The sequence below is a fragment of the Typha angustifolia genome, chromosome 8, assembly GCF_048772165.1.
Source record: "Typha angustifolia cultivar Huaian chromosome 8, ASM4877216v1, whole genome shotgun sequence".
NCBI classification, from domain to species: domain Eukaryota; kingdom Viridiplantae; phylum Streptophyta; class Magnoliopsida; order Poales; family Typhaceae; genus Typha; species Typha angustifolia.
In genome coordinates, this window is record NC_133246.1 from 12,103,710 (window position 1) to 12,129,940 (window position 26,231).

At 36.7% G+C, this 26,231-nt stretch overlaps 1 protein-coding gene across 1 annotated transcript in view; it reads left to right on the plus strand.

Moving 5' to 3' along the window:
- The first annotated feature begins 8,043 nt into the window (after window positions 1–8,043).
- The window catches only part of LOC140764952 (probable tocopherol cyclase, chloroplastic), a 28,835-nt gene continuing 10,647 nt past the window's right edge, over window positions 8,044–26,231 (plus strand). The window contains exons 1-5 of the mRNA XM_073103828.1: window positions 8,044–8,386; window positions 13,936–14,180; window positions 16,701–16,780; window positions 19,282–19,358; window positions 21,738–21,907. Of these exons, the coding sequence (XP_072959929.1) occupies window positions 8,166–8,386; window positions 13,936–14,180; window positions 16,701–16,780; window positions 19,282–19,358; window positions 21,738–21,907 (793 nt within the window). The 5' untranslated portion in view covers window positions 8,044–8,165. The remainder of the gene's footprint in view (window positions 8,387–13,935; window positions 14,181–16,700; window positions 16,781–19,281; window positions 19,359–21,737; window positions 21,908–26,231) is intronic.

The following is a 26,231-nucleotide window of genomic DNA, read 5'->3' on the forward strand; positions in this document are numbered from 1 at the left end:
GTCGTCAACATCATAAGGAATCAAATTTAGCGTATAACATGCTAATCAATCTAGCATACAATAAGCACACTTTAAACATTCATACAAACATCATTATCCATTAAGTAAAAATTTTGTGATCTCCATAGGAAGAAAGTACTTCAACTTTACATCATATTCTATTTTCGTCGGAATGCCCTTCTATGAGTTTGTAAAACTTGGCTTTGAGTTACTCAACAATATTCCTAACTTTGATTCCTCTTAAAGAAAATAAATTTTGCATATGTATTAACTTATTGATAATCTAATACAAACAAATCAATATGCAATTTAATATATGCCTAGATGAGTCTTTTTCTTTTCTTAACATGTATAAATTTTATTCTTAATAGAATTTCATCTAAGCTATTAACCGATCCTTTAACCATTTGTTTTTCCTCTTTAGTGAGGTGAATGAGTGGAAAAGATAGTGGTTATATAAGTATGTCATACACAAAATTAAATAACTATGTAATAAATAACTTTAAAATTAGACTACCTTCTAGAACTTCATAACACCAGCCCATCAAAATGTTCTGGTAGTCATATTAGGGAGCTTGAGTTTCAAAATTTGGCAATGCTCTAGGAACCAAATATGTGATGAGGAAAGTTAAGATAGTTAAAAAATCAAAGTAAAAAAATTATAATCTAATCATCAACATAATCATGATTGCTATCAATACAATGATATATCCGGTCAAGTACACTTCATTTGCTATACTTCCCGTCACCTTCTTGTTGACCTTCTCAACTATCAATCAAAAGGAATGGAAGAGGAACTCATGGACATCCAATCCCTAATTATATTTATAAATATAATGAAGGTTTTTAATATAAGGAATAAGCTCCAAGGGGCAAACATAATTACAATGCTAAAATAAAACAATACTAAAAACTAACAAAATATATACTTTAATAAAATCAATGACGCTCTCTTCATCGTCCAAGGGTGATAATTTCTCCAACACAATCTCTATTTGCTTTCTAGTTATTACCGTTCTACGAATAAAGTATCTTTTATTAAATAATATTATACAATTTGTCATTCACTTTTCTACCCTTCGGATTGCTCATATCGAAGACTACCTTTTCACCGTTCAAAGGTAATCCAAAAATTATAGTAGTTTTCACTGCCTTTAATTGGAGTTTAAATTTTTCATAAACAAATATTGACTCACTCCTTCACCCTTTAATTACCTCTTGAAGGAGTAGTGTGTCATGTGTGGCATAAGGAAAGTCAAATAAAAACTTGAAAGATATTTTGAAAGCAATCTCCATATGTTGATCATGAACAAAATTAAACATCTCTTTTGTTTTATTTGTATAGCAACGGAAAGTAATCAAGCACAATTTAAAGACCCGATATTTCTCACAATTTAAACATCTCTTTGTGACCTTATTAATCTTCTTCTTGATGGAGGGGTTTGATTGGTTCGAAATTAATCATCAGAGTTTCTCTTCCTCTTTGATAAAAGGGTCTAAGTTGGTTGTTCTTTCAATTCATACCTTTTGTTCCTTTAATTTACGCCTTTTATCTTCACTACAATTAGTGAAATCTCTCTTTCTGGTCTTTGCAATTATATTAATTGAAAAATATCAGCACAAATCACAAGAACATAAGATTTTAAACAACTAGCAGGAATATGTGTATAACACATTAAATATACGTCTCATTTGGTTATTAAAATGCAAATAATAATTACAAATGGTGTCAATAAACTACGAAACCAAAATAATAAGTTGCAAGACCAAAATAAGTTGCGAGACCAAAATAACAAGAAAGAATCTTATCAATAAATTGTGAAACCAAAATTACAACTAACACTTTGGTAATTTAATTATGAAAGAAACATTACAACTATTCATATCTTCTCAAGTTTAGTAATATTCCCTAAAATGTATAAACTATTAGTCCTAGTATTATTAATTAAAAAATAGAAACCTAATTAAACTATGACGATTAGATTTAGACCAAGCTATGGTTACCTTGGAGATAGGAGTGGTAAAATTAACCCAACCCGATAATCCGACACGATAAACCAGATATTAATTAGGTTGTGTTTGGGTTTATATCACTGACCAGCTTAACATGTTTAACTCGTCTAAGTATACGGGTCGAGTTGGGTTAACCTGCCAACCCACAATATATATATAAGTTCTAACTGTAAGACCTAAGTCCCCACTCCTCAAGAGGCCAAGACTACAACTGTGTTGTCGTTGCCTTAGCCCTTTACCCATGCCTGATCACATCGCCCGATCCTCTCACGCCGCCTAAATCTCCGCACGTCGCCGGATCTCTTCATGCTGCCCAAGCACCTAACGCCATTGGATCTCCTCATGCCACCAAGTAATATTGCTAGACGACGACGTCGTCACCCTCACCTATCGACATGCAAGCATGGCGACAACTCGCTAGCTTTACCACTCTTCGGCGGTGCTGCTTCGCGACGGGTGTATGCTTGTCGGCAGAAGCAACTCTCATATGTACTACAACTCCTCCGACGTCAAGTACCTAATGGAGCTTAGCCTTGAGGTGTTCTTGCCTCATTGCCATGGGAGCTAGAGATGAGACTACGTCGCCATGGAGGTCCACTCCCAGAACCTCGCTGTCGCCGACACCTTGATCTTCTCCACCGCTTCGCCATCTTCGACAACACCTCCACAGCTAGAAGCCAATGTAGATTTGTTACTAAATATTGTCAATATTCTGCTAGATTAGTGTTATGTGCTATATATTTTTTGTTAGTTTGATTAGAATATGATGTATATATTCTAAATCTTGTTGTATTAAGTTTTTATAGTAATCTTGTAAATTGGTTAATCTCGTTTTGTAAATAGGTTAATATAAATGAGTCATTCTCATGTTTGTACTATCTTGACCCGACTCGAATATGACCGGACCCAAACCCGAACCCGACTAACCCAACACAATTGCCACCCCTACTTCTCGACCTTGGATTCAGCACCCAAGGTCGAGATAAGAGGCTTCGTATTTTAGCCAATGAGTTATCCTTTTATATTTTTAGCATTGTTATTTGCTTATTGAGTTGTATTTCATTTTAGACTCTTTGGACTAGTTATTTGCTCATTGCTCATTGCTTTGGGTTAGTCAGACTCTAACTTAATCAAGTTAGATTGACACGAGTCAATTATGTAGCCACTATATATATTGTGGTTAGCACCACCTCGAGCCATCACCGCTACCGCTACTTCCCCTTCATCTAGCTGTGCCCCCCACACTCAAGGAGTGGCCCACCGTCCGAAGCCGTCACATTCTCTACCAACTACAACCACCCACCTTCACCATCTCCCACCTTAACTTTCCACCACCATCATCATTTTTGGTGCCTCCATGCATTGCTGGCATATCATCCCCATCCTATACCTAGGAGTTCGTGCTTCTATCCACAAATCCCTAAAATTAGTTTTGAAACTAATCTTGTAGTTCTGTCCATCCCGGCCTCCCAATATCTCCTGATCTAACCATCCAAATATTAAAATATTGGATTCGTTAGAAAGCTCTCTTGAAGAGTTACAATATACAAATCTCACAAAGTTCCAATATGTTGATCTTCTAGAATATCTCAAGAAAGTTTTGCCATAATCTTTTAGAATTGATTGTGCATTAGAACAAGCCACTACAGTATTTTGACTTTCCTTATTTTTGTGAGTCTGAATCCATATTTGGATCCCGAAGTTAAGGTGTTCTTATAGTGGTATTGGAGCAAGTCGAACCTTAGACCACCTTGAAACACCGTTAATGTGAACACAAGGTCAAAAAGGCTAGCAGATGATTTTGCCCCTATTGATTCAAATTTGGTTGCGGGAAGTCTAGACCATGGTAGAGATCAATTAGAGACCTCCATAGGTGACCTTAGCAGATCAAAGTAGCCCGTTGTTGGGACGGACCACGGGACCGATACAAGGCAAGGCCCATAGGACCAACTGCTCTTGTGCATGCTAGAGGAGATGCATGCAGATTAGGAGGCAGCTAGGGCATTGCAAGAGAGGATGATGACGTTACTTGTCGACACCCTAGCAGTGAAAACAACTACTTCTAGCCCTCCTCTTGCTTTTCCAATGGTGGAGACACCGCTCGCACAGATCGAGCCCTTATTGCCTACTCTACTGATGCTGAGGACGCAAGAAGAGGAGCTACCTAATCCACTAACGGGTGTACTGATCTACTGTTGGTGCTTACCAAGAGGAGCTCAATAAAATCACTACTACATGCAACCCGACATAGTCGAATGCGCTACTACGGAGTTCTTTTATATCAGGGCTATGGAGAGAGATCTAATCGGATGTGAAGGCTCCCATCTTGTTGGTGCAAAAGAAAGACAACAAATGACAATTTTGTGTGGATTATCGAGCCTTGAACTTCATCACCGTCAAGGATTAGTATCCAATACCTATGATAGAAGAGCTCTTGTATGAGTTAGCAAGAGTGACATACTTTAGCGAATTGGACTTGCATGTCAGATACCACCAAATACGGATTAATTCTGCAGATGTTCACAAACGACATTTTGCATGCATAACAGACACAATGAATTTTTTTTATGCTATTCGGTTTAACCAATGCTCCAGTGACTTTTCCAGGATTGATGAATGATATTTTTAGATCTCTAGTATGTCGATTTGTCTTAGTCCTTTTTGACGATATTTGGTGTACAGTTGGAGTTTTGAAAATCATTTACAACATCTTCGCAAAGTGTTGAAAATTTTAGAGACAAATCCGCTGCTTATGGGGATATGAGAAGGTGAAATATTATGGCCATATGATCTCAAATGAAGAGTAGTGGCCGACTTGAGCAAAATTGCATATAAGCTCAGTTGGCCACTCCCGAAGATCGTGCGCGAGCTTTAGGATTCCTTGGGTTGGCGAGCTATTACTGAAGATTCTTTGCTGGATACGAAAAAATAGCTTCATCCGAATCACCCCTCACGGTGCTATTGAAGAAGGATGCATTTGAGTGAAGCAATCAAGTCACTATTGTATATTAAGAATTGAAATCAACAATGGCGTCAACATCAATATTGGCACTACCAGACTTGACCAAGGGCTTTGTGATTACATGCAATGTATCAAGACTTGGAATAAGTGTTGTTCTTATGCAAGGAGGTTGGTTTAAAGTATTCATGAGCAAAGTTTTTTTTGGAAGATCGTAGCAAAGACATACGAGAGAGAAATGTTGGTCATTATCCATGCCGTTACCAAATTGAGGCCATATTTGATCGGGCATTGCTTCACCATTTGAACCAACTAGAGGAGCTTTCCCCACTTCATGAGTCAAAGGATACGCACACCAGTGCAACAGTAGTGGGCGATGAAAGTTTTAGGGGGTACGACTATGATCTATAATACAAGAAGGGCATAGAAAATCGGGTAGTGGAGGTGCTATTGCACCAAACTAATAGGGTTAAACTTATTGCCTATTCGAGCCCTATTTTCCCCTTCCTCAAGGAACCGAGAGGAGTAGGTATGGTTGGCCTAAACATTAAGTGTCTTTTATGAGAGACAGTAGTAAATTCGAAGGGTCATTTAGAGTTGGAGGACCAAGACGACATCCTATTAGATCATGGGCCACATTCAAGTGCCCACGATTGCTTCCTTACGGTCTCAGGTGCTTGACCATTTCCACAACACCTAGGAGGCAGCTATGAGGGTCTCTTGTGGACATATAGTCTGGAATGCGAAAGGATGTACAGATTCATGTTCAAGGGTGTGAGACATGCCAATAGTCAACATTAGAGACGTTGAAACTAGTTGGAACACCATGGCATGCCAAGAACCATTGAACAATATCTTCGTTGTTTTGTGGGAGATCATTTGAGGCACTGGTTGAAGTTTTATCATAGATCGAGTGGTTGTACAACACCGCTTAGCACAGTGGCATCTAGATGTCACTCTTGGACACACATAATATATTACGCTTGTTATGAGTACACATGATGATAACCTATAACCATCATAAGCAAATGCATGATCGAGGACATCGTGAGCAAGAGTATGATGTCGGTGATAAGGTTTATGTTTGAGTACAACCTTATTGCCGAGTGACCTTACGGTCGATGTGAAACTAAAAGTTGTTGCATTATTTTTTGGGTCCTTTCAAGGTGTTGGAGAGGATATGGCCTGTTGCATATTGTTTGGAGCTACTGGAAGAAACATGTGTGCACCCTATGTTCCATGTCTTGCTGTTGATGGTGAGAATGACTACCGATCAAATTGTTGAAGATACTTTGCCTGAGCTAGAGGATGACAATGAAATGACTGAGTCAGTTCATGTGATGGCTAGGAGACATCGAAGACGTGAAGGGAGATTGAAGATAGAGATACTTGTTAAGTTGCTTAGCAAACCATCTGATGAGGCTACTTGAGAGTCTAAGACTAGCATCATGGATTGCTCTTTAGACTTCACAATTTGAGAATAAGGTGGAGAAGCATGGTGAGCTATGAAGTTAGATTCAAACAAAAACGTGGCTGCCTTGGAGTCGTTGGATTCAACACCCAAGGTGAAGATTAAAGGCTTCACATTTTAGTTCGTGAGTTATCATTATTTATTTTCAACATTGTTATTTGCTTATTGAGTCGTATTTCATTTTAGACCATGTAGACTAGTTGTTTACTTAGTGCTCTTTGTTTTGGGTTAGTTGGACTCTAACTCAGTCAAGTTAGACTGACATGAGCCGACTAAGTAGCTACTATATATGTTGTGATGTGCACCTAAGTCAAATCATCTTGGAATAATCAAATCTCTAATGTCATCTTCCTCATTCTTCGTTGTTCGACTAGATGCGCCCACGACAACCCTGGCACCACCTAGATTCATCATTGTTACTACTACTTTCCCTTTTGTCTAGCCATGTCCCCCACGCCTTGAGGAGCGACCCATCTTCCTAACTTGTCACCTTATTTACCAACTACAACCACCCACCTTCACCATCACCCACCATAATTTTCCACCACCATCATCATTTCCGATGACACTACATCACCATCGACCTACTATCTCCGTCCTATACCTAGGAGTCCATGTCTCCATCCACTAATCCCCTAAATTAGTTCTAAAACTAATTCTACAGTTCCGTCCATCCCAATCTCCGACTACTAATCTGACGATATCTCTCGATTTATTATCCAAATCCCAAATATTATATTTACGGGAAAGTTTTCTTCTAGAACTACAATATATCCAAATTTGTTCAGAATCCGATTGCGGATCAAAACAAGCTGCTTTGGGATTTGAACTCTCCTCATTTTTGCGAGTTTGAATCCCTATTCAAATTCTAAAGTTAGGTGTTCGAGAAAACCTAGACGAGATTTTGGGGAATCACACGATAGATGAAGCGAAAACCATAGGATGGCTATCGCTGATATCCCGAAGCAAAAAGCTATTTTATTTTTCAAATAATGAATAATATGAACAAATGACTTTTTTTTTATTAAAAGCCATTAATTGTAGTCTCTTCAATTGGGTAGCCATACTTGAGTAGGTAAGATTATCGACATATCAGTGTCGTAAAATTCGGAAACTGAAAATAAACCTAACTCCCTAGAATAAAAACTAAGTAGGTTTTTGATATAGGATAAATATATAGATTAGGGGAGAGCTGTGAAAAAATAAATTTTTTTGGCGCAAAACACAGAGTTTTTGACCAAAATATTATCAACGGTTTTTAGTTGTTTTCAATACAATAAAAAACTATTAGAAAAATTATTATCTTAGACAACGAATTCTTCACTATTGTTTTTATATCAATTGCTCCTCGAGAAAGCGATTTGTTTCTATATAAATGACTTTATAGAAGAAAATGACAAAAAATTACTGTCTGATATAGTGATTTCACTATATACTAGTTTAAAAAATAGTTTGAATAGTATTGTATTTTAGAGAATATTTTGTAGTGCAGTAATATTTTGGTTTAAACTCCAAAAATACATACTGAGAAAAACTAAAACCTCCGCCTTAAGAGTACCCACGTGTCGCTCAACCACAGCCACCTGTTCCTCCCCCGCTTCCCCAAACCCTCCTCCACTTCTTTCCATTTCATCCTCTTCCTATCTCCCATCGCTTTCCGTTTATAATCCAACAAAACCTTCTCTTTTCCTTCTTCATCTTAATGCGATCAATCCTCCCCCCATGGACCTCTCCGCCGCAGCTTCCTCTCTCCTCCGCTCGATCCCCTTCCCCGATGTGAAGCCGCGATTCTCGCCGTCCGCTCTAAGATGGCGGCGGCCGTCCCCGATCACGGCGGAGGTCTCGGTGTCGGGGTCGGGAGAGGTGGTCGCGCGGTCTTCGCCTGCGACGCCGGTTTACATGCCCACTCCGAGGGATCGGCCGCTCCGAACTCCTCATAGCGGGTGAATTAATCTTTTTGTTGATTTTCGTTTAGTTATTTGTGTAGGACATTGTAACATCACAGCTTTGTACTTTCAACTGAGCTGATGCTTGAAAAAGAAAAATCCTTGTCATGAGATAAATAGTTTTCGGGAAACTAGAATAGAAGTATTAACATTATAATTTCATACCCAAATGCTTACATTGCTAGTGAGATGAAATCTTGCTTATCACTAGTAATAACGAGTGGCAACGGGTTATCTTACTCATGTACTTGTTATGTGGCTAAATGGCGCAGCCAAGAAAGAAATCTTGTGATCACTCTCACAAAAGTGGAAGAGAGAAGAGAACAGAGGAGTAGTAAATTAGAACCAATGATAATTTCCATAAAAAATGTGTTCTCCATCATACGCCACCTCTCCTTAAATAGAGAACAATCTTAAAACAAATAAAACTCCTAAATCTACTAGGAATTCAATCTAAATAGGAAACTATCAACTAATAGAAAACTAAATTAAAGACATTGAAATATCAAACCTACATAGAAAACATGTTGAGATTAGGAATCTTATAGAATCAGGAAATCCTTGAGAATAAGACTCCTATAAGAAGTAAGAAACCTTAAGATTAGGCATAATTCTAGAACTTGGAAATGCTTGATAGTTGATACTACATCAGTCCGCCATGCCTAAAAGGACTCATCCTCGAATCAAATAATGGACTTGCTTCAGAAGGATGTTACTTGAACATGTCTTGGACATTGAATGTCTTTGAAATTTTGTAGTTATCTGGGAGGTCAATCATGTAAGCATTATCGTTAATATTATGCAAAATGCAGAAGGGTCCAATTTTTTTAGGATTCAATTTCTTTTAGCTTCCTACTAGAACTTGTTCTTTTTGGATATGCCCTGCGACAAAGTCACCTTCTTTGAAAATTTTCAGTCTGTGATGTTTATCTGCAATTGCTAGTAAAGGAACAAGATCCATTGGATGATTTAGTGATTGTCCAAAGACAACAAAGACAATCTCAAATGGTGATTTTTTTTTTGATATGTTCTTCATGTTATTGTATGCAAACTTAGCTTGGGCAAGGATTATATACCATTTTTTTCATAGATTTGGTGAATTCATGCCAACAATAAGATCAATATGATGTTATTTGTCTCGCTCAGTAGGCAAACCTTTAGAAAGCTTATCAGGTATTTAAGAAAATTCATTTAGTAATAAATTTATCTCAAGTGGTTCTAGTGTCGATATTGGACCTTCTTTCTATCATTGCCAAGACTTCTACTGTTTCTCATGACTTATGCTCTACGCCATTGACTAAAAGAAAAGTTGTGCGGTTGATATGTGTTCCTCTTTGTGCATATGGGTGAGAATAATTTTCATCCTATCTTTATAGAAAGTAGATGTATTATAACGACCTACGTATAGAATTGGCGGCATATTGTCAAGAGCGACCAAGGAGTATATAACAAAACATATATGTTAACCACATCACAGAGAACTTGATCCTTGTATGGCTGACCGATGGTGAAATTGATAAGACATTATTTCGTTACTTTTATCTTGCCAACACTGTTGATCCATCCTCTAGAATAAGAGTTTGGATGATCTTGGGTGGATAGGTTCAATTTGTTAACTGCTATTTGTGAGACAATATTTTCACCAAGGTTCCAAAAATCGGTATCGGGATCGGGATCGGCCGTCCGAAAAAATGATACGTATTGGCTATATCGGTCATATCGGCCGTATCGGCCGCCTGTATCGGATCGGACTATTTTAATTAAATAAAATTCTAAATATTATTAAAAATGTTGAGAAATTTCTAAAAATTTAGAAAAAATTATAAGAAAATAAGAAATAATAATTACTCACATATAAAGCCTAAAAAGTAAAAATCTCTTTTTCTCCATCTCTTCTTTCCTATCCCTCTAACTATAAGTCTAAAGTATTCATTTTCTTCCACACTCCTTTTTTTTAATCTTTTTTTCTCTCTCTCTCTCTTTCTCACCCTCTTTTTTTTGTATCTTTCCCTCTCCCTCACTCTCTTCCTTTTTCCCTCTCTCTCATACCCTCTTTTTTCTTTTATCTTTCCCTCTCCCTCACTCTCTTCCTTTTTCCCTCTCTCTCATATCCTCTTTTTTTTTTCTTTCCCTCTCTCTCACTCTCTTCCTTTTTCCCTCTCTCCTGTCTCCCTTTCTCTCCATCACTCTCTCTTCCTCTTTCTCTCTCTCTCCCTCTCTCTCTAGCTGCTGCTGACAGCAATAGCAGACAGTCGGCTGCTGCAGCCGCCTACAGCAGGTAGCTGTCTGCTGCAGTCGCCTGCAGCAGCTGATATAGGCCGAAACCAGGTGGTTTCGGCCTAGATCGGGATCGGCCGAAACTAGAATCCTTGATTTTCACTGCTACGCTTATATATGATAAGGTCACAATCCTGTTGACTGGCAATGTATCTCGTCCTGAAAATATTATGTCGTTGCTTAGGTGGATCTTGCTTTGGACATACAACAATTTTCAAACCACCAAAGAAACTCCTTCGTCCTCATATGTTTGTTATATGAGCCTCATCCTCTTCCTCTTGATCATCTTCATATTGCTCTTCTTTGATCAATACATTTTTGACAGTGAGATTGATTGATTGTTTGTTGCTTGGTGCATTTATTTGAATGATGTCCTACTTCTCTACATTGATAACACTTTATAGGATTTGTAGAGACATAAGTGTTGTTCCACCCAATGTTGTTTCAAGTTCGTTGACATAGTTGGTTGAAAGGTAATATTTGATTGCACTATTGGATTTCTCAGTGAGCTAGATCGAGTAATTGAATCATGAAATGGAATACATATGTAATTCGATGACGGATCCATTGAAGTTGTCGTAGAAGAGAATATATTGTAGGGTTTGCTTGATTGATCAACTTGATTCTCCACCTATTGAAGCATGATTTGATCATAAATTGTTGGAAAGTCCTTCGAGAAATCTCTCTAAACTTGAGTTTTTATCTCAAATAAATCATTTAGTGTAGAGAATCAACAAAATTCTATGGTATAGTCACAAACGGAATGGTTTCCTTATTGGAACTTGGAAAAACTATTGATCATAGTCAACCAGAAGGAAATAGGCATGCAATAATTGCTTCATCCATGCTAACATTTAATTAGTGGCTTGTTTTGTCACGCACTAGTCATCTATAGTTGATCCTACCATAGATGGCCGTGCCGGCAACGTACCGGCACGTGGCACGAGGGGTGCTGCACGGCACCCCTCCTAGTAGCTTTGCCACTCGTTATCGACCTCATCGTCGAGCTTGCTGTCGCCGATCGCCGCTCACTGCTTGTTGAGTCGTTGTCACCGTCACTCGAGTTCGCACCCCAGTCGGGTGCCCTAGCCCAAGGGAGGGAGGAAGAAAAGGAGGGAGGGAGAGAGAGAAATGTAACTTAAGTTTTTAAATCGACCCTCTCTCTCTCTCCCCCTCGGGCTAGGGCACCCAATGGGGGTGTGAACTCGGGCGACGACGACGGTGAAGGTAAATAGTCATTTACCTTTTTCTTCTCTCTCTCTTAGGGAACAGTCGGCAAGTGTAGTGGCACTGGTCAACACAGTTCGTGCTTGTGGCACGCCCATCGTTGGATCCCTCCATGCAGAACCTTCTCCTTTTAGCTTGTATGCCACTAGTTTAATTTTCTTTTCCTCATTGATCTCCATTTAATCGAAGAAGTGTTCAACTTTTGAAACCCAGTCAACCAAATCTTCAATATGTAAATAACCATTAAAAGATTGAAGATCTACTTTAATGCGAAATCCTGATTGTGTTCTTGTGGAACACGATGTGTTCTCCCTGTCCTTCTTAGATTACGTACAAGAAAGATATTTTCTATTTGTCGTTGCTAGAATTTTCATCATAGGCTGGACAATAAGGGTGCGGGTTGGGTCTCCTACACAACGCATTTTATAATGGAGGCTCGATGTTGGTTCTATTGGTTACTAGTTGTGCAATTGCTACCTGCAATCATCTGCCGAGTGTTAAAAGTTGAAGAATTTAGTCATGTCTACAACCCGAATTGTTGTTGCATTGTTTGAGTTGTGGCTAGCTTCGTTGGAAGCCATTGAATATTATGTGCTCTAGGTTAGCATCTCCACGAGTCTGTTGCGACTCAGAAAAATGTCGACGGCAGCAAGATGTCACTAGGATGAAGACCTCTCTGATACAAATTTGGCACAACCGAGGATGAAATTTTGTGATCACTTTCACAAAAGTAGAAGAGAGAAAGAGAAAAGAGAAAAGAGAAGAAGTAAAATAGAACTAAGGATCAATTTATTAAAAATAATGTGTTTCTCTGTCAAAATGTATGACATTTCAAATAGGAAACTAACAACTATTAGAAAACTAGATAATTAGGTAAGACATTTTAAATAGGAAACCTATTGAGATTATGAATCCTATAGTTTAAGGAAACCTTTGAGAATAGGAATATTATGAGAATTAGGGAACCTCAACATGAGGAAGCCTTTTAGAACTAGGAAACATTTGATACTACATCACATAATTCATTTGTTATTGGTTTAACTAGTGGGTCATCTGGTCAGACAACTAGTTTTTTAAGAATATTTTAAATGTTTAAATAATATTTTATAGTTCTAAATAATTTTAATATCCATTAAAGCAATAAATTGCATTTTCTTCTATTAATTACTATAAATTTTAAAAAAATATAATTACTTTTATTGTTAGGTCTAAATTGCCCATAGAAAATAGAATAATAGAGTAGTAATGACAACCAGCTAATTTTGAAAAAATAAGCAACCTGATCGGTTCGCAAATACCCGTCTAAGTTGTATGGTTTGCTAGTTGAATCGTTGGGTTAGTCAGGTTTTAACATGTGATTTGTATTTCCGGTCCTATAACTAAATCAAACTGGCTGGTGGTTGCTTCACTGGTTTACCAATCTGACTATCTAGTCTGTCTGGTTTTGATAATTATGCTACATCACTTTTCTGTGCCTTGGCCCTACGGGTATGCTATTTATGCTCGGTGATACAAGGGAACTTATCTGTAGAGCGGATGCTTGCATTACTCCTTGGAACATTGCATCAGAGTGAAGCCTTTTATGATGATGCCGAAGGCCAGAGTCAGCTAATTGCACCATCTAGTTGAAAATGCTTAAAACTTCAGTTTTTTTGTCCAGGAAAATATGGCATGCTCATGTGGAATAGGAAGCCTGTAAATAGATGTCATGCCTATTATGAGTGTTATTTTGTCAAAAACTCAGCCTTAGTCTCTATTTGAGTGCTAATTTTGCATGAATGAATAATATGTTGCTGTCTCACTGTCTATGAATTACTAGTAGATACTGTTATCACACATGTTGATAGAAAGTATACTTCTCAATTCAGCTAGTTGATGATCCTAAGGTATTGGTCGAAACTTGAAAGAAGAATGTTTGATTCAAGATGATCTTATATTGTTGGTTGAAACTTGAAAGAAGAATCTTTACTCTTATACTATTTCATGAGGAAAAGATGATGGCCGGAGTTGAAATAATGAGCTGATTGGTGTTCTTGTGGCAGGTACCACTTTGATGGGACTGCTCGGCCTTTTTTTGAAGGATGGTATTTCAAGGTATCAATCCCTAAGTGCAGGGAAAGCTTCTGCTTTATGTACTCTGTGGAGAACCCAGTATTTCAAACTGGGATGAGTATGCTGGACAAGACTATCCATGGCCACCGGTTTACTGGGGTTGGTGCTCAAATTCTTGGTGCTGATGATAAGTATATCTGCCAATTCACAGAGGAGTCTAAGAACTTCTGGGGAAGTAAGACTTTTCTCGTAGACATCTATTTTTTGATAATGCTCATTGCATTTGTTCACTTAGAATACTCAAAATCCTTTCTTCCTGTTCAAGGATAAAGTTAACAAATTATGCAAATAAACAGAGTGAATCAAGATTAGTCATGATCTGTTATCATGGTTAAACTTTAATTTTTTATGTCTGACATTTGAGAATATTGAGGTTGCATTAAATTTACTGAAAATACTAAGTTAATCTTTCCTGGGAGGAAATGTACTAACTTGAATAAGCATGACATGAGAGCTAGTAATTATTCTGTTATGAAGTGTTGATGATATTGTTTGTTGGAATGCTACACTATTCATCAGATGTTCTTGTGATTTCATGACTTTCATGGTTTGTTGGGTAATCAACTAGCAGAAGAAATTTAGCATGTCAAAGTACTTTAGATCATTAAATTTTCATAATATCAACATCACGCTACTTTCTTTTGGCATTTCTTTGGAAGACCATAAGTTTCTAGCATAAGATCAATATTTAATCCTATGACATAGATAAAATGAAAGGCATTATTCTGCATCGATGTTCATTTTATTAATACAGCTATAAAACAACAGAAATGCGAGCTTGATTTAAGAACTTGATCTCCTGCTGGTCTAAAACATTTCCTGTCAGATACAAATTGCTTACAGTAGAGGTAAAACTATTGATCCCGAGCTCACTCTTCACAATTCATACATTTGATTTGGAAGCCAATTGCTGTGGCTGTATATATTTACTTTTTTCCCCCTAAATCACTATCTCAAATTTAAGATTAAATTAGTTTGACCTCAGTGGTTAAATATGTTAGGAAATGATGAGAGGAAATTAGAAGAAATTAGAAGAAGTTTAATTAAACCTTTCACTGCGCCCAACATCAGACAAGGATCCAAAGTGTTTGATTATGCGGCCATACAAGTATGGTCATTCAGCTACACTGATATGCCCTGTATGTGGGTGGCGGCAGAAGCAGTTCACAGAGTATGTGGCTGTACATAAGGTCCATATGATTAATCAGACAGCATAGGCATGTTGGTTTTATGATTTCAGCAATGTATCGATTGTCTATTAAGGCTAATTTTAAATCATGTAAGTAATTACTTTTAATCTAAACCCCTCCAAGTTATAATTTGCATTTGTGGGCATAATATATGTATCGTTATGGCCATGGATTTAGGTATCGACCAATCCCGATCTATTTCGCTGAAACAGATCGGTTGATACGGCCGATTTAGTTGATCCCAGCTCCGAATTTTTTGAAATGGAAGGCCGATATCACTAATATAGCCGATACGTATCATTTTCTCAAGCACCCTATCCCGATTCCGAAAGCGATACTTAGAATCTTGGTTATGACACTTTATTTCATAGAAACACACATTAAAGAAATGAATGGATTCTTAAAATTATCTCTAGACAAACGTTCATGCTTCTTTTTGTGCTTCCTTATTATACAGAATGTGTCAGACCTAGTGTGTTGAAAAGCAGTAAAGGCGGTCTTCCCACAACCAACAAAGGCGGCCTTGATATGTGAGTGGGCTGCTGTAGCAGGCTTGGCGGCCCGCCTTGACATTTGGTAGGCCTGGTAGCTGCAATGGTGGATGTGGATGGGTCGAGTCAGGTAACGGGTTACAAAATGGTTTAGGTTGGTTGTAAGTTTAAAAAAAGAAATTTGTTTGAGCCTTAATTCTTGTCCTTTCCTCATTGATCTCTCTCTCTCTCCTCTCATCTGATGGACTTCTTCATCTTGGCCCCCTTCTTCTCATCCCCTTCCTTGGACGTGAGACGCTTCGCCACCTTGGGTTTCTTTTCCACCGCAGGGGCCTCCTCGGTGACGGTCTTATTCTCCTTCTCCATCAGATTTTTCTCTGCTGGCTTCTTCTCTGCCTTAGGCGCCATCGAAAATCGAGGGAGAGGGAGAGAGGAGAGAATTTGATTGCCTTGGGAAGCCTTCGATTTAGTATTTATGAGAAAAAATGGTAGGCTGTGATTCGTTGGTGGCTTGGAACATGGATTGATGAGTTGGCAGAAATTAGGGACATTTAGTTCTTGCAATCTAAAGCATGGATTAATGAGTTGGTATACTGTATTAGAATATCATATACTTTATTCTGATTCTTGCAAATTTGAGGCACGAATTGATGAGCCTATATATCATATATAATTATTTTTAATTTTTTATATATTATTAAAATGCCAGACCTCCAAGGTGCTTATATACCGTCTAGGGGCTATGTGGTGGAATGACCGCTCGCATACCGTGAGTGCCTTTTAAATTAGCAAGCACTGGTTCAAATTAATGGTTGATAGATTGAACCACTGGTTTCTTTTAGTGAATATGTGTTATAAAAAAATTAAGAAGTCTAGGTAAAGGAAGTTCCTAAACTAACTCTTATTTATAGCTTAAATGAATTATCGCTTTTTTTCTGCCCATTTTTATTGTTGCATATACTTAAATAGAGTAACCATGATAACTCATTAATTCATGAATTTGAGTTTGCATAGGCAGGCATGAACTGATATTGGGAAACACCTTCATAGCTGCAAGCGACTCCACTCCTCCAAGTAAGGAGGTCCCTCCACAGGTTGTTGCTTTGGCTTCTTATTGTGTGCATAAAAATATAATAAATCATTCAAGTGTTATTTATTTTGTGTTGAACATATTTCTTCTTAGTTGCATGGGTTCACCAGCACCTACTTCATGTGGCTTATTCTGCTTCACTGTAACATTGCTGGGGGCCTAGGACCAGGATATCCACCCTTGAAAGCTGGCCATGTAGGTCTAAAGCTGTACGAGAGTATTGTATCCCTTTGGCACATTTGTAGTAAAATAATAGGGCTCCCGTGGCCTAGTGTCTTGCCCTGCTTGTCCACCTTTCCTATACAGAGAAAAAGAAGAAAGAAAAAAGACACATAGTTAACGTCTAATTTAGTTGTTTGACTTTGTTATCAGGATCTCTATTTATTAAGATGTTTTGTTACATAGTGGTAGGATAAAGTGTGCAGGTAGAGGTAAAAGGAGAGTGAGTACTTCATAAGTTCGTACTCATCTGGCAAAAATCTATAGCTTTTCTATATCCTTCCCACTGCTGCCACTCTTAACCTCTTCGTATAGACATCTTCTCGTACTCATTTTATTATTTCCATCGAGCTAGAAAAATAAAAGACAAAGAATTCCTTTCAGTTGTGCAGTTAGCCCTAACTATTCTTCTTGCACTTCAACCCACAAGTAGTCCAATTGTGGAAAATTAACAACAAAAGGAAGCTGCTGGTCCTAACTATTTGGGGTCGGGTGGTTCAAAGAAATTCCCTAAATTAAAGTTATTTAAAAATTTGTTGTTAACAATATTGTTTTAGTGACTTCTTCTCTCTACAGCATGTTGCATCATTGACCCTACAGTTGTTCCCAAGTTCTTCCCTTTGTTGACAACTTCAACTTTGAGTATCTTTGGTAATATTCAGTCTACCTGTATTCAAGACCAAGGTTCGTCGGATAGGCCGATCCGGATCAGGATCAGCCAAATCTGACCTCAATCCAAGCCTGATCTTAGTCATTTGATTAGGATCGACCAGGATCGGCCAATCCAAATCGGAATTGGTGGGACCATTTTGGTGAGGTGAAATTTAAAAGCAAAAGAAGTAAGAACTAATGGGTGGGCCCTATCCTTTTCCTACTGTGACACACCAGCATAATTGATGGGTGGGCCCCTATCCTTTTACTAGTCTAACACACTAACAAGTCCGACCTCCACTCCTATCCTCCTTGCAATAAATGCCTCTCTCTCTCATGCTAAGTGATACAAGAAAGAAATTTTAGAAATAGATATAGAAGGCAGCAGTAGTACCTTTATATACATTAGAGGCAGAGATGATGATGATTTATTCTTTCATTTATCTATTATGTGATACAACTAAGATTAACAAACGTAGACCACACAAGTACAGTCCACAAATAGATGAGTATGGTTGATAAGGAGAAAAACAATCATAATAATAATAATAATTATTAATAATTAAAGAGATAATCAATTAGTAAATTATGATCAAAACAATCACAGAGATTTACGAGAGATAGTTCGATATTCATTGAAGTTTTGATTTTTGAGTTAGTACTTTTTTAAAAAAACTTTTAGGGTTCATATATGAATAATTATTATGTTATTATTATTTTGTCATTTTTTCTAAAGTTTTAGAAATTTTTCTGTATTTTTAAATAATATTTAGAATTTTACGTAATTAAAAAAAGTCTGACTCGATTAGGATGACCGATACAGTCGGCCAATCCGGCCAATACCTATTGTTTTTTCGGAAGGCCAATTCCGATTCCGATCCTGATTTTTCAAACCTTGTTCAGGACAATGATTATGTTGCCAGGCCCCTTGATCCTTGACAATTTTCTATTATCTTTTCATTCCATTTGGACATTTTATTCGCTCTATACGTCCAAACTTCGCTGCAGCTCCATTTAATGTGAGGGAAAACAAGAGTCTGTACACAATAGTCAACATATATTTAAATATCATGTCATTTTGACTGATATTCTCCAATTAGTATCTTAAACACATCAAAAATTTATTATCAAACTAATTCCAGAAAATTACTTCACATCTCTTTGTTAAGATGGCTAAAAAGTTCAGTTTTGTTGCATTATCTCTCTATTCCCGTTTGTTGCAAAAGTATTTCTCCGCCGTTTGATGAGATACCTTCCTTGTGGATTTTGGTTGTCTAGTCTCCTTGAATTGTGAACAATGAACAGTATTGGGCATTCAAAATATGCTGATGACCTGAGCTAGATAGTTTTTATAGTTTGATTACTTTGATATCATAAACTGAGCAATGATTTCATATATATGTAGGAATAAATAAGGAAAAATATTGCAGTTTGTTAATTTTTGTTGTATTAAAAATATTGGGTTTATGTATTTCCATGGACATCTATATATATTGCTTCTTATACGTAATTATGGGGAATCTAGCTAGGCGTTGATTCCATAGATAGTCAATGTAGTACTAAAAAATATGCTTGTACTCATGTTGTTATTGAATGCCACTTTAGTGAATCATGAATTGCTTTTGTTCATTTTAGGAATTCCGTGATCGTGTTTTAGAAGGTTTCCAAGTCACCCCAATTTGGCATCAAGGCGCCATATGTGATGACGGACGGTACTTCAGATCTCAATTTTATCAACCTTACTTTTGATGTTTAACTTTTTATCATTGCTAGAGGATTTACAATAATGAAATATTAAGTTAAGCTTGTGGTACCACCCTTTTCGACATATATCTGACTGACTGTATATGAACTTTCACTCTTTTCTACGTGTAGCAATGTGCTTTTGCTCTACTTATTATAAAATTCTTAAAGAGATGAATAAAATAATTGTCATCCATTTTAATAAGGGCAATGATTCCATACAATCTACTTTATTATAAAAACACCGTGGGAAGTTAAATCCAACTCTTGAGAGAGAGAGAGATTATTAACAACTCCCAAAAATCCAAATAATGATAGCCCAGACCGTGCCTTTCTTTCTTCTCCAAAATCTTTTCTACTTCTTGTAACAACAATGAAACAATAAAATGTTACTAGTCGGTGCAACTTTATCAAGATCCAACCCAAGCTACTAGCAATGTTGATGATCGTACTACAGTTTTTATATTTTAAAGGGTTAAATATATTTTACCCCTCTGTATTTATACCCAAAATCACTTTACCTCCATGTACTTTACAAAGTCTCAAATCAATCTTTGTACTTATGGCTAAAGTAAAACTGTTAGCTTTTCTATTAAATTTAATAAAATATCATGATTATTTTGGTAATTTACTTTATTATATCAAAATCTGTATATGTTCTCTAACAAACACGATAGAGGCATTTTGGTTATTTTGACGTCATTCAGTTAAGTTTAAAGAAAAACTAACAGTTTCACTTTAGTCATAAATATAGGGACTAGTTTGAGATTTTTTGAAGTACAGGGAGGCAAAGTGATTTTGGGCATAAGTACAGGAAGGTAAAATGCATTTAACCCTAATCAGTAACATTGATGATAGTAGAAATTATTTTCTCAAGGAAGATAGTTACAAAGGTGGACTTTTAACTACAGACTATGCATTAACTATCATGCCCTTCAGTTCTAATTATGGCAAGAATGGAGATTCTAGGTTTTTCTGGACCTACCAGTAGTATCTTTTGTTTCGATTTGGTTTCTCTGGGAGAGTGTTCCAATAGGATTTACTACGATATGATTGGGTATATGGTACCAAATTGATAAGCTCTGATACCAATGATTAGCTATGGAACAATTCCTTCGAGATATGGACTTATTGTAGGAAGCAGTCCACGCAACTGAGGGAAAATATTCCCAATTATCCTCTTGCAATCAAAAAATGACGAAACCAAGTGGAATTGATCAGTAACTCCTTGATTTACGTTTTTCGTATTTACGCCCTTCGCAGATTCGAACTGCAACTGGGACGAAATTACGATTTAGTGCGGATGATGGTGGTGGTGACGGATGGAGTGGATGTTATGGTTATGAACGATAATGGAGATGAGGGTGGATAGTAAATGTTGTTTAAGTGATAAAGACGAAGGGGAAGAAGTGGTCGAGATCCCAAGAAAGAGGGAGAACTTGACAGACGAGGGAGATTAGAAGTTAAGAGAGACCTTGCCAACGGTAGAAGTGGTAGGTTGGTGAAGATAGAGAAAGGAGATTAGGGTAGATAAGATAGAAAGAAGATAGGAGGCAAAAAATTAATAATTCAATAACATAATAATTTTGGCTGCCATCCATATTTTTATAGAGGCTAGCCAACAAGCCAAAATAATAATGATTAACTCTAATTCTAGAATATTCCTACCGATCGCGTTCGTACGTGCCCGATCGCATTCGAACGCACAAAAGACATTCTTTGTCGATGCGAACGCGATGCAAGTGTTCGAACGCACCGGACCACATTCGAACACGCATATCGTGTTCTCTATTTTTGCGAACCTAATGCAGGTGTTCACAAATGCGTTTGAACGCGTTCCCAGCCGCGTTCGAACGCGACCTATAGAAAATTTATTTTAATGAAAACAAATAACTAATACAATAAAAAAAGACTCTAACTAAATGTATCACGATAGTATTTCTATTACTGGATGACTCATGCACCATTGTTTTGTGTGATTATCCAATGCCTGCACTTTGGAATTTCCCATTCTCAATGCAAATATCAAAAAAGACTGAAACACGTAGTTGACTACTTGACTCAATTTTTTCATATTACTGGAAATGGGTTATTGACAGTGAACAAAAAACAGCAGCAGTTTTATTTATCTTTTGATGAATACAACCTCACTTGTTTAGTACTACATTTTTTAGTGCAGAGAAAGAAAGAGTGGATACCTATAATTTTGCTAGAAAGATCACAGACAAGTGACATTATGATTAGCCTCTGCGCTGTGACATTGACTCATCTCTTTGGCTTTCCATTGTTTTGAGTGTTCCAAAAGACAGTGTTTAAGATTTGATTTGATCAATATCTGTCTGTGATAGGTCAAAATACGTGCAGACTGTGAAAACAGCACGCTGGGAGTATAGTACAAAGCCTGTATATGGCTGGGGGGATGTTACTTCCAAACAAAAATCGACAGCAGGCTGGCTTGCAGCTTTTCCTGTATTTGAACCTCATTGGCAGATATGTATGGCAGGTGGCTTGTCAACAGGTACTTGGTAAATTCCTACTTTAGTACCTTATTACACTCCTTGTTCGATACAATTCAAGCATCCAAATCTAGATATATCCAGCTATGTATATGTACAGTTGCTTCTCTATTCTGTAAATATAGACTAATTAATATGCATAATGCACATGAACATTCATTTATTGTTATTATGGAGCATCAGAAATACTATAGTTCTAACACTTGATTAGTTTTCCTTTACAAGAACGATTTTTTCCCTATTTAATTCCTAGTATCAGACTGAATACTCAAGTCTTTGTCCCTAATTGGGTTCACTCATCTGGACAAACTGCAACTGTAGCACCTACTGAGACACTACATCCTCCAGTGTATCCCCCAGCGTGGACATGCCTTTATTGGTCTCTGATCCATTGTTGAAAATGAAATTATGAAAGAAATGTAGTAGATTCATTTTAACATAAAAGTACTACCATTTCATACTACCCGTTTTAGGAATATTTTGCACCACTACAAAGAATACCTCCCTGCATTAAAATGTAAGGAGATACCTCATAATTTTATTTTCAGTATGAGGTGGAGCTCGAATTTTGGCGGCCTCTGGTATGCAATTTTTTCTTCTTTCTCTGATGAGCTCCCCATCCTCTCTCTCTCTCAACCCCTCTCACCCTCACCTCTCTCTGCAGCACTCCCTCTATCTCCTCCCTCTTTTTCTCCCTTTCTCTCTCTTTATTCTGCATCAATTTTTTTTGCTGCAGTGAGAGAGGAGAGATGGAGAGGGGAGGGAGGGAGTTCAAAAGAAAAAAAAGTCTTTGCTGGAGAGAGAGGTGTTAGTGAAGCGATGCAAGTTCCCAAGAGAGAGAGTAGGAAATAATCATTTTTTGTTCCTCTTAATGTTTAAACATGTGGATGCCATTTTTTCCTTTTTATATTTTTCTGAATTTCAGAAATTTTCTACATTTCATAATAATTTTAAATTTCATAAAAAAGTTTCGTCCAAAACGGCCAACGGATATTAGCTGATACATAGCAACTTTCCAGTGGTCGATCTTGACCTGCTACCAGTATCCGGAACCTTGTTTAAAACTAACACTAATCTTGATGGGGAAGTAATGAGAGACCCTAGTTGGGGGCTTTTGAGAAATTTCAGTATTTTCCTTTTCTCTTGGCCGTTAAGATTAATCTTCTTTCTCTGAATCCTCTAATCAACTTCTCTTGCAAATAGAGCCCATCACAAGAGATAAAAGATTTGGAATATGGTGAATACAACTAAATGTTATCCACAAATTAAATAGATTCGTCGTAATCCATAAATACCAATGTCAAATTTCATAAATTAAGAAACCCTACATCATATTTTACTACGATTGTCAGAAATATAATTATTGGATTCCAGCAATATAATTACCAAATTCCATATATCTCAATTAAGGTATCCACAGATAAACTAACAAAATCTGATAGAGAAAAAATAATAAATGAATTGTTATAAATTAGGAAAGAAAGAAAAAATAATTGGATCAAGGAATTATTGTGCCTGTTGTTTGCTCGGCATGCCCTAGTGTGCCAATGGCACACTTTGATATGGTTTTTACGATTTGTATATATTTTGGGTCAACGATGATCATGCTAGTAGCACGTACCATACTAATCCACCATTGGCACGGCATGGGCATGCCTCGTTGTGCGAGTGACACGCCTCTACATGCCACTGATATGTATTTATAATATTTTTAAAAAACTTTTTTAAGATATTTAAAAATGTTTTTCAATTTTCAATATATCAATTTTTGGTTTTTGGTTTAAATATATGTATTAAAAGTTTAAAACCTACGTTATAATATTCTATCTTTAGATTATTTTTGTAAACAACATTTTATTAAAAATAAAATAATAATTAAATATAAATATTATTCAACACATACTATGATTGAAGACATTCATTAAAACTAATATTAAATATTTAACACTCCGTAACATAATTGTATACTTCATAATATAATTGAACACATAATGTTAATTGATAGTAGTTTAATAATTAAAATTAATTTCTAGTTAAATATAAAATAACGAGGAGGATCAAATACTTCATTTGCCGGGACAAGAATAACACGATAATATTGTATTGTCAATATTTTTCAAAACTCATTCACTGATAGTATTACTCGTTGAAACATCTTATATAGTCTTTATACAAATAGAAATTTTATTTTCTTCTATAATATGATATGTATATTGATCATGAACGAGAATGAATAGCACGTGCACAGGCACATGTATACACACCATAAGCATATGCAGATTGGAAATCTAGAGTATAATAATGGTATTTTGGCTTTGGTGGGTGTGATTGATATGGTGGTAAATATGATAAACTCATATCATCCTATAGGTGCACCTCTACTGATGTCATGCTACCTACAGATTTAAGTCTTCTGTAAAAAGAATACCTCTCTAAGAAGGTTGGGTAAGAAGAACACACGTCTTATCTCCATTATCACCATCACCAAACTGAGTCTCATTATTACCATCACTATCACTATCACCATCACCATCACCATCATCATTATCATCTCTAGTTTTATTATTATTAATTTTATCTAAGCCTTCTAAATAATTAATTTATGAAAAAAAGGTTTCACATAGCACAATGACCGGCACACTGCCGTGCCGGACGGCACATGGCCGTGCCGATTTGCAAATTAGAGTATTTTATCCTTAGATGATGTTGTAAATTATCTATTTTGGTAAAGATATAATAATATTTAAGTAAAAATATGATTCAACACATCTATTAATTGATAATATTTCAATAATTAATTTCGGATATGTTCCTACACCAATTTTTTCATCAATTTGAATAAAATTGACATATGTCGGTCAAATTTTCTGAATTTGGGGGATATCAAATTTCTCCTTTGATTCTTACATTTTAAAAATTATTTGTTATTGATCTAGCACCAAAATACTAGATCTTTGTTGAATTACTCTTACAAATGATAGATCTAGCAAGATTAGGTTTGATCCATCATTTTTACACCCCAAATTGGTTTTGAAAGTGTAAAACAAAGGAAATACTAAAAGAGAATGAAAAACAGAAAAAATTATCTTCTGGTGGGATTTGATGAAAAAAATCTTGAAGAATCACATATAGATAAAAGGGATTGAGGGAAATGCGATCACATAAATTACCTTTCTCTAAGTGGCATTGGAAGGGAAAGTGCGATCAACTTTTGAGTGTTTCAAATGGTTTAGGGCTTCAAACAACGGGGGCATGCCCTCTTGTCAAATAGATGACAGATTGTTTACAAAAATATAAGTATGATACTTCCTCGAGAACTCTTATCTTCTTTCCTACGACTTGAAGTCTTATGTTCATACATATTTGCTTGCCTCCTCCTTCCCTTTGACCTATGCTTAGCTATACAGCTGTCCTTTGACTCTATTGTATGGGAGCTGGTATCTCTGAACCTAGACCAAGATATTCTTAAAGGGTCTTACTATTTACTTGACAACGATCTCTTCTAAGTAGATTAGAACAAATTGATCTAAGTATAGAGGCATCTTCCATTCATTTCGATTTGGGTCTTTCTGCTCTTTGTCTAAGGTTGGACTAAACGTACCAGCACCCTGGTGGCTTAGCTGTGCTCCTTGTCCAGCTGCCGCCGTCTTTTGAAAGAAATCCTTCTTTCTTGAAATCTTTAATTATTTTTCTCTGGAGCAATGTTTCCTTTTTTTTTACTTTCTTTGATAAGATGTCATTCTTTGTGAGACATGTCATTCTCTCTCTACCTCGTAGCGAAAGGATATTTCTAGTGGTAGGATTGCTATTCCAAAGATTAGTTGGGTAAACCTATAATGATTAAAGTGAATTGGGTGTAGATGCAAAAAAAGGAAACCCAATTGGTTTTTGGTGCAATCACCCAATTTTTAGAATCTTAACAATCCTTTACTTCCTTGCTTATCTATCTTTCCCATGAATTCCCATGCCATGGTGTTTTTATTAGGGATTGTCATGTGGGCTGGCACCCTCAAAATCAATATTTTAGGGTGATTTTGCAACCCTAGTCCATATTACGCAGAAAGAAGTTTCTTAGCAAACCAGTAGGTTTATCTCACGATCCATGTGAAAAATAAGTTAAGATCTCAACTTATTTCTCAGATCCACTTTAGTTAAAAGTGTGAGATCCTTTCCCTTCTCCATTTTAGAATTTCAGCTTGAAAGGAGATAGGTGGAGATGTAGACTAAGGAAAGCAACTCTGAGGGAGGCGGATGAGAAAGCCTATCACAACCAAAATCATGACTGATCACATGAAGGCTCAATATAATTAGTAATTCTTAAGTCAA